The sequence below is a fragment of the Pseudochaenichthys georgianus genome, chromosome 3 (genome assembly GCF_902827115.2).
Source record: "Pseudochaenichthys georgianus chromosome 3, fPseGeo1.2, whole genome shotgun sequence".
Classification (NCBI taxonomy): Eukaryota; Metazoa; Chordata; class Actinopteri; order Perciformes; family Channichthyidae; genus Pseudochaenichthys; species Pseudochaenichthys georgianus.
In genome coordinates this window covers 14573300-14587427 of record NC_047505.1, presented here as the reverse complement: position 1 = coordinate 14587427, position 14128 = coordinate 14573300, and the positions used below count along the sequence as shown (strand labels likewise).

The window sequence follows — 14128 nt, the reverse complement described above, 5'->3', positions numbered from 1 at the left end:
AAAAGTAGAACTACTCAGATATTGTACTTGAGTAAAAGTAGAAGTACTCAGGTCTTGTACTTGAGTAAAAGTAGAAGTACTCAGATCTTATAGTTGAGTTAAAGTAGAAGTACTCAGATCTTGTACTTTAGTAGAAGTACTCAGATCTTGTACTTTAGTAGAAGTGGAAGTAATCAGATCTTGTACTTAATAAAAGTAGAAGTACTCAGATGTTGTACTTGAGTAAAAGTAGAAGTACTCAGATCTTGTACTTGAGTGAAAGTAGAAGTACTCAGATCTTGTACTTGAGTAAAAGTAGAAGTACTCAGGTCTTGTACTTGAGTAAAAGTAGAAGTACTCAGATCTTGTACTTGAGTAAAAGTAGAAGTACTCTGATCTTGTAGTAAAAGTAGAAGTAGAAGTGCTCAGATCTTGTACTTGAGTAAAAGTAGAAATACCAAAGTGTCGGAATACTCTGTTACAGTAAAAGTCCTGCATTAAAAATGTTACTCAAGTAAAAGTACAAAAGTATTATCATCAAAATCTAGTGAAAGTAGCGACAGTAAAAGTAGTCATTGTGCAGATTGGTCCATTTCAGAATAATATATATGATGTGTTTTATAATGATTGATCATTAAAGTGTTCTCAAAGCTGGTAAAGGTGCAGCTAGTCTGAATGACTGTGTATACTGCAGGGTAGCTTGTGAATTTAATCCAGGTGGAACTAAAATCTGATTTAACACTTGATTAGATTTCACATCATTCATCCACATCTGTAGAGTAACTAAAGGTATTAAATACATGTAGTGGTACACCATGTACCTCTGAACTGTAGTGGAGTAGAAGTACACCATGTACCTCAGAACTGTAGAGGAGTAGAAGTACACCATGTACCTCTGAACTGTAGAGGAGTAGAAGTACAAAGTAGCAAAACATTGAAATACTTAAATAAAGTACAAGTATCTCAAAATTGTACCCACGTATAGTACTTGTTGAGTTTATGAACTTAGTTACTTTACACCACTGGCTATACAGATAGAAAGACTAAGCCTTGCACAGAGGCATGACAATACATTTTCAAAATGCTCAACAGTGCTGCCAAAATGGATTTTTATTTTATTCAACAGTACAATACAATTATGCTCATTCCTGTCTTTCCAATCTGTCTTTGTTTTCAGAACTGTAAATCCAGAGCTGAAGTCTTACGCCCTTGGAGTTCTGTTCCTACTCCTGAGACTGATAGGTAATGCATTTATTATATTCTTCTGTTTTTCATGTCTGCTCATTTAGGCTAACTTATATTCTTAGTATGTTACTATATGTAGAATTAGATTCCAGTTGTGGCTGCAAAGGATTGTTTCTGACTTGTGTGATCTTAACACTAGAACCGCCAACGGGTCAATTTTTTGTATGCAAATCTGCCAGTACAAGCGCTAGCCAATCAAACCGCGTGTATGCTGGGAGAGACTACGCAGGTCATTTCCTCATATTCCAAAAAATGGAGGGAAAATTCATTATAGCGGTAGTGAATCACCCGGTGCTGTATGATCAGTCTCTGTTCATCTACCGGGATACAAACCGGAGGAGCGAGGCATGGAGGGAGGTGGCAGAGACAGTGGGTGAAACTGGTAGGTTTTCGCCTGTTTGGGGATTTTATATCCAGTTTACTTCGTTTTAACATTGCTATTGCTTTGTGTGTCGGGGGCGGGAGATTCATGTGATTGGTTGTTGGTCGCGTTGCTCACAAAAAATCCTCAAGCTTCAGACACGCCGACCTCCAAGCGTCAACGCACGCTGCTGTGTGGACGCTCCGTAACACCAAGGGTTTAAATCAGCACTGGTAGCGATATTTTATACTTCATGCTATCTGCACAAACTATATCATATGAAAATCTGAGAGTCCACCGATTCTATTGGTATAAGTTTCATCCCAGTGCGATCAAAACTCACTGTTCTGTATGATAAATAAAAGAACATTGTACCTTGAAAATCAAAAGCGGGTAAAATTGTACAGCGACCTCTGGCGGTTCTAGTGTCAACATACAAATGTACGTATAAATCCAGAACATTGTAAAATACAATAGTCAGAATTCAATATAAATAAAATACAGATTCAATAATTTCATCTTTTTGTCTAACACAATATATTGGTAACTTTAATATGACGTCTTGAATGAAAGCTAACATGCCGATGTATTCTCAGTTTCTACTATGCAATCAAATATAATCCCCCACTAAATCCTACGACACAAAAACGCTTCTACACTTACCTTGAAGCGTTGAAACCTTAAAGTAATGTTATGCACCTTTCTCTGGTTACCTTGTGCCAATTGGGTTTTGATGGCTGACTATTTGGAATGTATTCTCCTTTAAATGCTAGAAGGTCTCTTAGAGGTACCTTAGGCTGTTTCCATGACCAAAAAAGTCCTTCGACTGTTTCCATGAGCAGTACAGTGAACATCATTGTAGATGTAACAACAAATCTGCTTCAAACAGGGTTTGTGTTTGTTGGCATTTAGCCTTTCAAATTCCTTTTCACTGATTTCATTCAAAAGAGTTTGCCCTGATTGAATGATTAAAAAAGACTCAACCATTCAAAATCTGGGATTTCCTTTAAACAAGCCCTATTATGCTTTTGGGGGTTTTCCCTTTCCTGTAGTGTGTTATAGGTTTTTATGCATGTAAATGGTCTACAGAGGGAGTTTTTTTTCCAGGCACAGGCAGGATAAGACATATCTTTATATATCTTATCCTGCTTTTTGTACATTAAAGCATGTAACTGTACAGGCACATAATACAAATTTGAACCTGGAAAGAGCATAGAAGGGCCCCTTTAAAACGAACCTCATCTGTCTGGATATAAGACACATGTAAATGCTATGCTTGGTGAACTCCTCACCTGCTCTCTGTGCACCATCCTCTCCTGCTGCAGGCTTCATCCCCCCCCCTCTGATCTTCGGCATGGGCATCGACTCCACCTGTCTGTTCTGGAGCTCTGTCTGCGGAGAGAAGGGAGCCTGCATGCTGTACGACAACGTGGCCTACAGGCACCTGTACGTCAGCATCGCCATCGCCCTCAAGTCCTCTGCCTTCATCCTGTACGCCACCACGTGGCAGTGTTTGAGAAAGAACTACAGGAAATACATCAAGAACAGCGAGGGCTACCTCACGCCCACCGAACTCTTCGCCTCCAATGTGACTCTGGACAATTTGGGCAAGGAGATCACCCAGAACCCAGCCAACAGGACAAAGTTCATTTTCAACCTGGAGGACCAAGATATGAGTGACAACATGGAGTCAGTTTTATAGTGGAGGTCTGCACCGGGACTGGAGCTGAGGTGGTTAATGTGAAACTGATCTGATGTTTCTTTGGTGTCGTATCAGTGTAGAAGAATGTTCTCAGTAAGGGTCTTCTCACCTAAAACATCAGACATATTGAAAAAAATTAAGGGGTGTTCCCAAAATGCTCTATATCCTCATTGCACTTTTTTGCTAAAATACAGATATCTGGTCCTTTTTTGTCATAAACTCACTCTTAATTTGGCAGTAGAATACAGATTGACTTTGGGAAAGGAATGACTCAGCAGTTAATTAATCACACCACTAATCAGCCAGCACGCCCCTCAGACATCTTCTTTAGTTCAACTTCATTAACAGCTCAGTTAAAATTGCAGTCATTAGGTTCAGATTTATAAGGAGATAAGAGCTTTTTGAGAAGCAGCAATCTGATATGTGTTATTTTCATAAGCTTTATTAGACAGTTTATTTTCCTTTAAGAAGGAAGTACCTCTCAGGTCTGATGACAGGTAGAAATGATTGCAGTTTAGCTTCAGCGTTTATCATTAGCTGATCATATTTCAGCTCATGTTTGCAGCACTTTTTCAGACATACAGATCTCACTCAGCTGTTTAACTTCACAAATAATGAAAGAGAGATATGCATTGATTACAGAGGCCAATGCAGGAGCACAACACATTAAGCAAGAAGCAACAAGAAGTAGGAAGGAATAATTAAGAATAATGGGGAAATAATAAAGCAATATATAAAAGTAAATATAATGTACATTATGGAACCTTCTTTATTAAAAACAAACCAAATTAATGCAAGATTAATGACAGTTTCATAAATAATGTATTGTTATATCTTATACAACAACAATATTTATAGATTTCAGAAACTAATTTTTATTTGGCAAGAGCAGAGGCCATGGTGCCTCAAAGGGTGGATATCTCATTTTGGAACAAAACTCTTCACTTTGAGTTGCACATATTGCTCAGATTTAAAAAATAATGATAAAGAGTGTTTTTCGATACATTTCACTGTAATTGGCCTGCATTGTTCTAGAGGGTATTTTAGGATCTGTGGAAGGTAGAAGAGTGTTGACTTAGTATGTATTAATTATCCCTTTACTGTGTCATAGTGTGGAGTTTTACTATGAATGCTGGACAAAACTGTTTTTATTTTAATGTTACTTCACAGCATTTATTTATAGTCAGTCTTTTCTCTTTAAAATATATACAAATTAGGTCCAACTTCTAAAAGTAAATATATTTAACAAAGAAATTCTAGGTGTTTAGCTTACGATATTAAAAGCAATGGACTATGAGAGAGGAAACAGGGGTTTGGTTGTCAAACAATGAATGTCGATTCAGTAACTGAACCTGTGACATTCAGTTTCACCACTCTCACCGATTAGACCCGTAGAACCGTTATAACTCCAGCCAGGAACACTCACAAAATTAGACAGAAATAGAGTTTCACTTGGTCGTGGTATTCTACTCCTGGGGACGCCCTCCCGCAGCAGTAATGCATGGAATACACAGCACCAGGATAAATAACAAGCAGGGACCATTGCATATAAGACTCTCCAGGGTACTTGGATGCAGTGGGGTCAGAGCAGGTGGAGGCTGTGGGGGAGGGGGTCTTCAGTAATAGAATCAGTTACAGCAGCAAAGCTCACACGTGCGTACACACTGAGAGTGTGAAGGCATTTAAGGGGAACGCCAAGTCAGGGCACTGAGACGTGATGATTGTGATGGGCTAGCTGTCAGCAGACACAGCACAGCATGACGCACAGTGTCCAGACATAATTAGTTAATTTAAAGCATGCTGGTAATGCATGCAATGATACAAATAAATATTCAGTATGTCACTAAGCTGCACAGACTCTGTGGTTTGGCGGCCATGGTTACGGTTCAATTGAAATGTAACTACAATGGCCTCCAAATTCTATTTTAGACCATGGAAAAGCTTTATAATGCATACTGCATTATGATGTCGAACCTCAGCTGACTCATAATCACTCACACTGCAGTGATTGTCTAAACAGAACTTTTTCTTTTTTTGCCGAATTCCTTGGGATTCTGATTTCTGACATATCCAGTTTATATAGAGAATATATTGGTTTTCTTGGCTTACTTTGTAAGTATCTAATATGTTTTGCATCAAAAATGTGGACCTTTGTCCAGCCACTCACCATCGCTATAGATGTACTCCCTATGATGTTAAAGGTGGGGGTTAAAGGTGTGGTTTTACATTTTGGGAAATATGGTGAGTCCCTTGCCCAGTATTAGACAAGAAGATAATACCAATCTCATGTTTGTACGGTAAAAATAAAGCTAGAGCCAGTGGCTGATTAGCTTAGCATAACGAATGTAAATAGAGGCAAATTGCTAGCCTGCCTTGTCCATGAGTTAAAGTCATGCACAAAACCCATCGTACATTTTTTTTTTTTTTCAGGTTGAACAAATTAGACATAAGGTCTTAATAGACTAGCTTTGAATCTACTATAGGTGTATTTCGTTACCAGACGCAAGCTCTTTCTTCCCACAGTTTTTCCCATCTGTGTGCTAAGCTAAGCTAACCACCTACTGGCAGTAGCTTCATATTTACCGGTCAGGAACGAGAGAGGATCTTTTTATCTAATGCTCGCAAAAAACGTATTTTCCTAAAATGTCAGACTATTCTTTTGAGTGAAAGTTCCATGATTCAGTCTCATTTTATGCTAACGCTCAATTTTTATGAGCACTTTTTTTGTGGAATTTATCTTCGATCCAAACTACTCGTGTTCTCTTAGTTTAGCACTTCAATGAACTAATAGTATACGATTTAAACTGTACTTTGACGATGCTTCAGCATCATAAATATTAAATAATATATAAAATGGGGGGAAAAAGACAGTTGTTAGAAAATGTTGGAGATCAACAGTGGACCTACACAGAGCCATGCCAGACCAGACTACTGTCTGCCTGCTGTGATGTGAACAAAGAGAGTATACATACAGATTTTTAGCATAGTAGTAAAACTTAAATACTTAAAATGGAATGATTTTTCGAGCACTGATTATTTTTTTAAACAGTTTCCAGGCAAAGATTTGGACTGATGGGAAGATTGGCTCCTAGCAGGACATACAGAACAGCAGGAAATGTTGCTATGTACAAACAATTGCAAAGAGAGTTTCTAAGGCTGCTAAGTAACATTACCAGCTGGCCACCAGCTCCTCCTCCGCAACCCCCAACAGGTGGCGCTGTCTTTGATATATGTAACGTCCAGTGTGTCATAGTGCTGACTCCTCTGTACATAATAGTGCCATACAAGTGCCAAAGTGACACCATAGAAGTGTTTCTGTAATGTCCTGCAGAGAACTTTGTCTTTACCACGCTGGAGCTCAGAGCAGATCCTCCAGCTGTATGTAGCCTTTCTGTGATATCCCTCCACTTACTTTCACCATATCATACAAAAAGTGTCCCAAAAACATATTGCCTATAAAGTATTGTATATGGGTCTAGAAAACCATATTATTTAGGGTGTAATAACTGTTAATATGTAGAACTTTTCTACTAGTGAAGGTATTGTCTACTTTAGATTAATCTCTCTTTCCATCAGTGGCAAAGCTGATAACTGTTTGTTGCTTTGGTCCAACTAAACTAAACTAAAAACAAAACTTTGCTTGAAACAAGTGGCACCAATGTTGAGCCTTCGCCTGACATTGTAAAGATGAGGTTGACTGTAGATAAATCAGCCGATCTTCACTGATAGCAGTGCCTGGATATTGAGCTCTACTCTGAGACTTCCTGATGTTGTGCCATATCAACCTGTGCAGTGTAATATTCAACACTTGCAAAGAAAAAGCCAACATATTCTAGGTCTGTCTAACGCGCTGGCCAGTGTGACGGCGCTCACTTGACCTTGTATTCACCTGCGGCGACAGGACTGTTTTGTCTTGTGATGAGAAAATAATTTTGGAGCATAAATGTTTTTTTACATCCTATTTTTCTCATTATTCTCTTTTGATGACCTTGCCTGGTGGTAACAGCAGGTTGACTTTTATAGCGGAATCTTTAGTGACAGAAGTATGGGCATATGAAGAGTTTACTGCCAAAATACGACATTTCTGGGCAAAAAAAGTCCTGAGCTTTATCATTCAAGAGACGTTTTAACATCAATGGAGAATTAACCTGTAAATAGTCCCATGATTTGTTTTTGTTGCGATCATTTATTTATTACGAATGGTCAATTTTTTTTAAATGACGGATGTTATTTTGGCAGCAAACTCTTCGTATGAAGACAGATAAACCTTTGGTTTGAGCCTTTAGGCAGCATGTTGCCTTTGATTAAAGTGAAACCACGTGCTAACCATGTTAGTGACGGTTTTCGAGTGATGTGTTTGCTTATGTTGTGGGTGATATTCAATGTGTGAATTTCATGGCTCTTTGAAAAGAAAAGGGCATTGAAATAAGAAAACATCACCTATATTTTCCAAGCATCACTAAAGATTTTTAGATATGCTGTTTTATGTTCTGTATATTTCTTGAAAAAGATTACATGATTGTATGTTTATTGTAAATACATTAAATATACTATTTTTGTTTTTAAAATGACATTTTCTTTTGCCTCACAACTATGATGATTTCCTGCTGAAACTCATTGTCACTGAGAGGTGGTTTTCACACCATTGAAATATCAGTTTTCATATTTAGTATGCATGAATCCCATCAAGTATTCACCCACGGGACACCTACACTGTCAAACCAGCCAGAAATATGTTTCACTAGATAATGTTAACACGTCAAGATGATAAGTTGTGTTAAACAGTTCTGCAGCCATAGAGTCATTGTGACTCTGAGAATCTTTTCAGGCACAGTGACAATTACTATGCTTATTTTAAAGTGGCAATAGACAGAAGATAATGTTAATTACAGAATGTATGGCTGTAGAGTATTGAAACCATAGGCGTTTAGATTAGGGGGGATTCATATTTCTTCCAAATTTCTTGAGTTTATCCAAGAGCTGTTGAGGTATTGAGAAAAAGTGTGAGCCTCATGGCCATGCTAGAGAAAAAGTCAAGGTATTTCAAAAGTCATTGGGATTCATCAACTGGGGACAATGGTTCTCTGTATAAAGTTTGATGGCTCTCCATTTAATATCTTTTGAGATATTATAATTTTGACCAAAGTGGTGGACCAACCAACTTTGCCATCCCTAGAGCCATTCCATTGTGGCTAAAACCATGCAAGGCACAGAAGCATAAGCAATGTTCAGTCAAATGATTATGAATATGCCTCCCTGTATAAGTTGCATTCACTATTGGGGTTTGGGACCCTACAGGGTTGTGTGAGTGGAACAATCTTTTCAAATTTGCTTTAATCTTGACAAACATCCTTGTTACTTTCTCATGACACGAAAAAGTAGTTCAACCAAACAATCTATTAAGGAAACTAAAATGCAAATGTACATCTGCATACCATGACATGGGGGTCATTCATTGTGCAATAATGATTTGGAGAAAATAAGAAATTCCATTTTTCTTTTTTCAACCATTTTTCGATGTAATGTGATTCGGTTTCCTGTATACCATGCCTGTGATAAAGGACTGTTTTCACTGGGCGAATGCTTGGTCAATTAGGGCGAAACGTTATTTCTTCCCCGTCTAAACGCACTGACAGAAGAAGATAAATCCTGACATCAGTTCAATTGGAATGTGCTTGTGCTTTGCCATGATCAAATTCCCTGTCATCCAAGCCCTGTGGTTATCCATGGGCTTCCCTGCCGCGCTTTACGGCAGCCAGTGGAGATAATAACCGGGGTTATGGATTGACCGGTGGATCACCTTGTACCGCTGCTTTGAGGGAGCCATGTTCGGGGCCAGGGCTCAGCGTTGCTTGTATGCGAGAGCCGGGGCTGAGAGCTCTCCTGTTTCTCGAGTGCAGAGGGGTCTTGCCGGGGCCACGGTGCAGCGAAATGGAAAGCATGCCATTCCCTGTTCCGCTTGATGCCGAGTGACTGTGAGAGGTTGTGTCATGTTCTTGGCTATTGACTCAATGACTTAGGACTTCAAGTCGAAAGCCTGAACCCGTGCGGGCTCTCTGCGTGCTGACAGAGAAATGTGTCTTCCACTTGTCTTCACATTGACCTGAGGACACTGCTGAACTGACATGTCCGCATCCCCAAAGTCTCACCTCCTGGACCCAGGAGTAACCTTTCCACGACCTTGCCTGTCTTTCATGCTCTGTTAGGCGTGGCTCTGGCCTGCTATCTAAACAATTCTCTCATCTTGTTTTTTTTTCTTTTTCTGATATGGATTACCTGTCTGTGACAGTCAACCCATTCAGCTTCCACTACACGGATGACATGGCTTAGGATCCAGCCTTACGTGCCGCATATTATTCACTGTCACAGTGGGTTTGAGACTCAAGGCACAGAGTAAGCACAGGCCATTAGCTGGTCCTGAAATGACAGCTCAAAGAGCCAAACAGTCATGGCTGCCTCCGCCTTCAGGTGCATGCTTAAGACAAAATCACCATATGCCCTTCATTTGTTGGACAAATGAGGATATCTGGACTTCTCTTGATGCAAATAAATTATTATGTATTCCTCTTTACATTGTATGCAAAATGGTTATTCTGCATATTTGACTAATGGATGTCTTGTGACATGGCTCCGACAGCTGACCTGATTTATTGCAAGGTTCCCTGCATTGTTTAAAAAAAAACAATCTGACTCAGTGACAACAGCCCAATTATGGCTTCCATGCAGAAAAGGTCGATATATACAAGATGTGAAATGCAAATCCAGCTGCTAGCTGTCCTTGCTCTCTTCTAATCTAATAATGTGATCCATCATTTCAGCAGCAACGGATCTACACCACAGGCAGTGAAAATAATCCCACAGAGGATTAGTATGAAGATGTTTGCATATCTACATATACAGTCCTGAGAGGCTCTATTGGGAGAAATAAATACCAAATTATTTTTATAGTTTGTAATTCTTTTGCATTTTCTTGGAAAAATACTTTGCTGATTACATATTTCCAGAGTTATTGATTGTCAGTAACCTTCCAAACATGCATTTGACATCCATTTGGGCAGTATAGATGCCAGGGAAGTAAGACACCATATTTGAGGCAGGGAGGAAACCTGTAAAACTCTGTGTTTCCTTTTAGCATTAGTGGCGCTGTTGGTTGAGGGATGGTCCTGTTGCAGAATTATCCATTACCCTGATGAGCCCGCGGCCCCTGAGCTACGACAGCACAGCCACAGGATGAGCGAGACAGGCGACTGCCACTATTTGTTCTGCTAAAGCATTCATCACACTAATTACCCATGGTGCCAAGCCGCTCCTGTCGCCCACTGAAGCTCTGGCTGCTCGTTTGGAGCCGAGGTGAGAAAGGGAAAACCTCAGATGAGTCCACACACGAGGCTGTCCTCTTTTTCCCCGGCTCTCCTGCACATAATTAACTCCAGCAACTTGACAAATTGGAATGATGAATCTGGCCTCTATGAATAGATACAAATACATGATCAATCAAAAACGCCGGGCAGTTTGCGCAGTCTGAGGAAGTGTGCTGCTGTGAAGGACAAAAGAAGTGTATTTGCCTTTGAATGACATTTGGGCCTCAAGTGAAAAAGTGAGAGGGATTGTTTGTGTCTGTTGAGTTGGTTGCAAAATCTCACCATTTCATCCTTTAATTAAACGCCAAAGTAAGACCGTTATATTCCATGCACATTGCCAGTTTAAAGGAGTATGCAACCTAACTCTCATCCTCTTGGAAAACTATAACTATTTCCCAAGATAGATGCAAGGGGACAGACTCTTTGACTTGCAGTCCTTTATGCCACCTGACCTTGAGAAGCACAGAGAAAAACGTGTGTTTTCATGTCGTTCAGACAATCCCCCAACTGCCTGTGTCCCTCCTGGCCTTAACACAGCCGGCCCGTCTGAACAAATGTACTGTAGCATCCAGTACATCAAAACCTTCCAGCATCACCTCACACACCAACAGAGCAGGGACAAGGATACCCCAAATCCTACTTTATTTTTGCTGTTGCTCTCCAACCAGGCCAAGACACTTGGGTAAATACAATGTAGAAATTGTTGGTACACTCACATGAATCCTTAGATGCATGGGTCATATTGTATTATGTTATTTTACTTTATATTATATTATTGTTTAAATGTTTTTTATTCATCACATTTTCATTCTTGTTTGAGCCTGTCTGGTTGTTTATTTGGATACTTAGCAAGGTAAGCTAAACTAAGCTAAGCTACGTTAAGCTACTAAACTACTTGGTTATGGCAAAAATGCATCCTTCATAAAAACTTTTTTTGTGGGTTTTTAACTTTATTATAAGTACTGATGCTGGTTCTTTGGAAGGCAACAATAGTCCAACAAATCTACACCGCTATGTGCGTTAATCCAGATAATGAGTTCTGGTCTAAGTGAGGTCAAAGGTTAAATAGGGCTTTGTACAATTCTTAATGAAGGATCCCTGCACTCCGCCAGGATGACTCTACTTACATCTAGGAAGGCTGTCAGTGTGGGTTATCATTGGACACTGACCTGTAGCACAATGTGCGTCTCAGGCATGTAATCCTCCACATGGTGAACGGTGGTGCGAGTCAGGTCGGCAGTCTGGGGTTAATGAATGGTGAAAGTTGGTGCGATGGTCACAGGTGAAGCAGTAGATGAGATGTGCCAATCTAACTTGACAAGTTATTGTAGGAATCAGCTTTGATAAGCCTAAGAGATCATACCCTTGTGTCGCCTAAATAAGGACTTTTTATGACATTTTATGACATTCTACAATCACTAAAACTGGCTACTGTCACCTCCATCCTCCAAAAACCTGGAGAAAAGGGTAATATCCGACCCATCTCAAATCTCCCTTTTCTGTCAAAAATACTGGAAAGCGTAGTCTCCATCCAACTGAAAACCCACCTCAACTCCTATAACTTGTACTGTATGAGCCATTCCAATCCAACTTCCGTTCACAACACAGCACCGAAACAGCCCATCTCGAAACCTCCATCAACATCACAGATACTGCCCTATCCTGACTTATCTCACCAGGAGACCAAAGTTCTTCAACATCAACATCTCCTTCTCCGCTACCCTGTCCCAAGGCGTCCCCCAAGGTACAGTGCTTGGGCCTCTCCTCTTTATCCTGTACCTTCTCCCCCTCAGTAACATCATATGCCACCATGGCCTCCACTTCCACTGCAAGGCCGTCGAAGTCCAGCTATTTTTCGACGTACTGTGTAATTCTTTGCAAATGTTTGCCATACTACTCGATTTAGTTTTTTTTGGACATACTTTAGTATGAGTTTTTTTTTTCATATTTTTGGACATTAGTATAGTATATAATTTTGTTGGTAAAGTTTTTGGGATATTATCACATACTATACTGTGAAGTTTTTTTCTGTGATTTTTTCGACATACTATGTTGTTCTTTTTGAAATGTCAACATACTGTACTATGAAGGTATTTTACATATTCAACGCTTTATTATATCATTGCTATGCCTTTTTTCGACATACTATACTTGAACGTTTTATCAGAAAATCTCGACATGCTATACTCGTTTTTTTTGTGCATATTTTCAACCATACATACTATGATGACATGTTGTATATTTTTGAAATAGTATACTGTGTAATTTATTCTGAAATGAATTCCATACTATGTTGTTTTTTTCTGAACATTGTGACTTACGATGATGTCTTATGTCTTTTTGCATATTCTTTACATACGTAAATATGTCATTTTTTAGCATTTTTTCAACAATAAAATTCTACCACTGAAACAAATACACCACAGAAGAATGCCTTTGAAACAGTCAAATTCATTTATTACAACATATACAAACATATACAAAATATACAAATAAAAATCCTAGGTTGAAAGGCAGAAACACCAGCAGCCCCAGCACCAGAGACCTCTCTCTTCTGCTGTTGGCACTGGATCTTTTAAGCACTTCATTTTCCATGTGTCCATCGTGCATCTCCTTGCAGCAATGCAGGACACCTGGGCAGAGCTACCAACACGACATACTACGTTTTTTTTTACATATTTTCCCCATACTTTTCTATTAAATTTGTAAGCAATTTTTCGACATATTATACTGTGTTGTTTTTTTATTAATATTAAAAATATAATAATATTAATGTATGATATTGTATAGTATATTATCAACATGACGTTTGTGACGTTTCTGTGACGTTTTTGTCTGATATTTTCTATACTATATTATGTTGTTTTTTGGGGAATTTTCGACTGACTATTATATTTCATTCTTTTTTAATGTTTTTTGACGTACTATCCTACGTCGTTTTACTTTACCATGACGTTTTTTTAAGAGATTATCACATAATATGCGTCTTTTTCTGAAATGTTTGACATACTATGCTCTGTTTTTTTCTCTCATATTTTCAACATACTACACTATGTTGTCTGTTTTCACAGAATCAAACCAACCTAAAGTCCTCAGTTTCGTATACAAAATGCCTGCAATTTTTTATTTCCTATTTTTTATTTGGCAATAATATTTATTAATTGAGTTGTACTAATAACCATTTTTCATTAATTTAACAATAGTTGTTTAATTAAGTTGAACTTACTATTTTGTATTAATTATAATAGTTTTAATTGGGTAAAACTTTTTTTACAAGTTAATAATAACTATTGAATTAAGTTATACTTATAATTTCTATGTAATTCCTTTAGAATTTTTTTTGAAATACGTTATTTTCTTGCTTATTTTCGACATTCTGTACTATGTGTTTTTATCTGAAATGTTCGACATGACGTATTTTATTATAATTTTCGACATATGTGTCGTTTTGCATAATTTGAACATGCCGTGTATGTTGTG

The 14128-nt window shown here is 38.6% G+C and overlaps 1 protein-coding gene and 1 long non-coding RNA gene across 3 annotated transcripts in view; one reads left to right on the top strand and one right to left on the bottom strand.

Moving 5' to 3' along the window:
* LOC139433042 (uncharacterized) overlaps positions 1-14128 on the bottom strand; it is a 196498-nt gene that overhangs the window by 126675 nt on the left and 55695 nt on the right. The gene's annotated exons all lie outside the window — the stretch shown is intronic.
* Positions 1-14128, top strand: part of LOC117462895 (solute carrier organic anion transporter family member 3A1-like) — a 129991-nt gene that overhangs the window by 109692 nt on the left and 6171 nt on the right. Inside the window, exons 9-10 of one of the 2 annotated variants that reach the window (XM_034105264.1) lie at positions 1157-1221; positions 2911-8726. In XM_034105264.1, coding sequence (XP_033961155.1) covers positions 1157-1221; positions 2911-3287 — 442 coding nt within the window. In that variant the 3' untranslated portion in view covers positions 3288-8726. Of the gene's footprint in view, positions 1-1156; positions 1222-2910; positions 8727-14128 lie in introns of those variants that run through there. The other variant, XM_071206203.1, reaches the window with a different exon arrangement.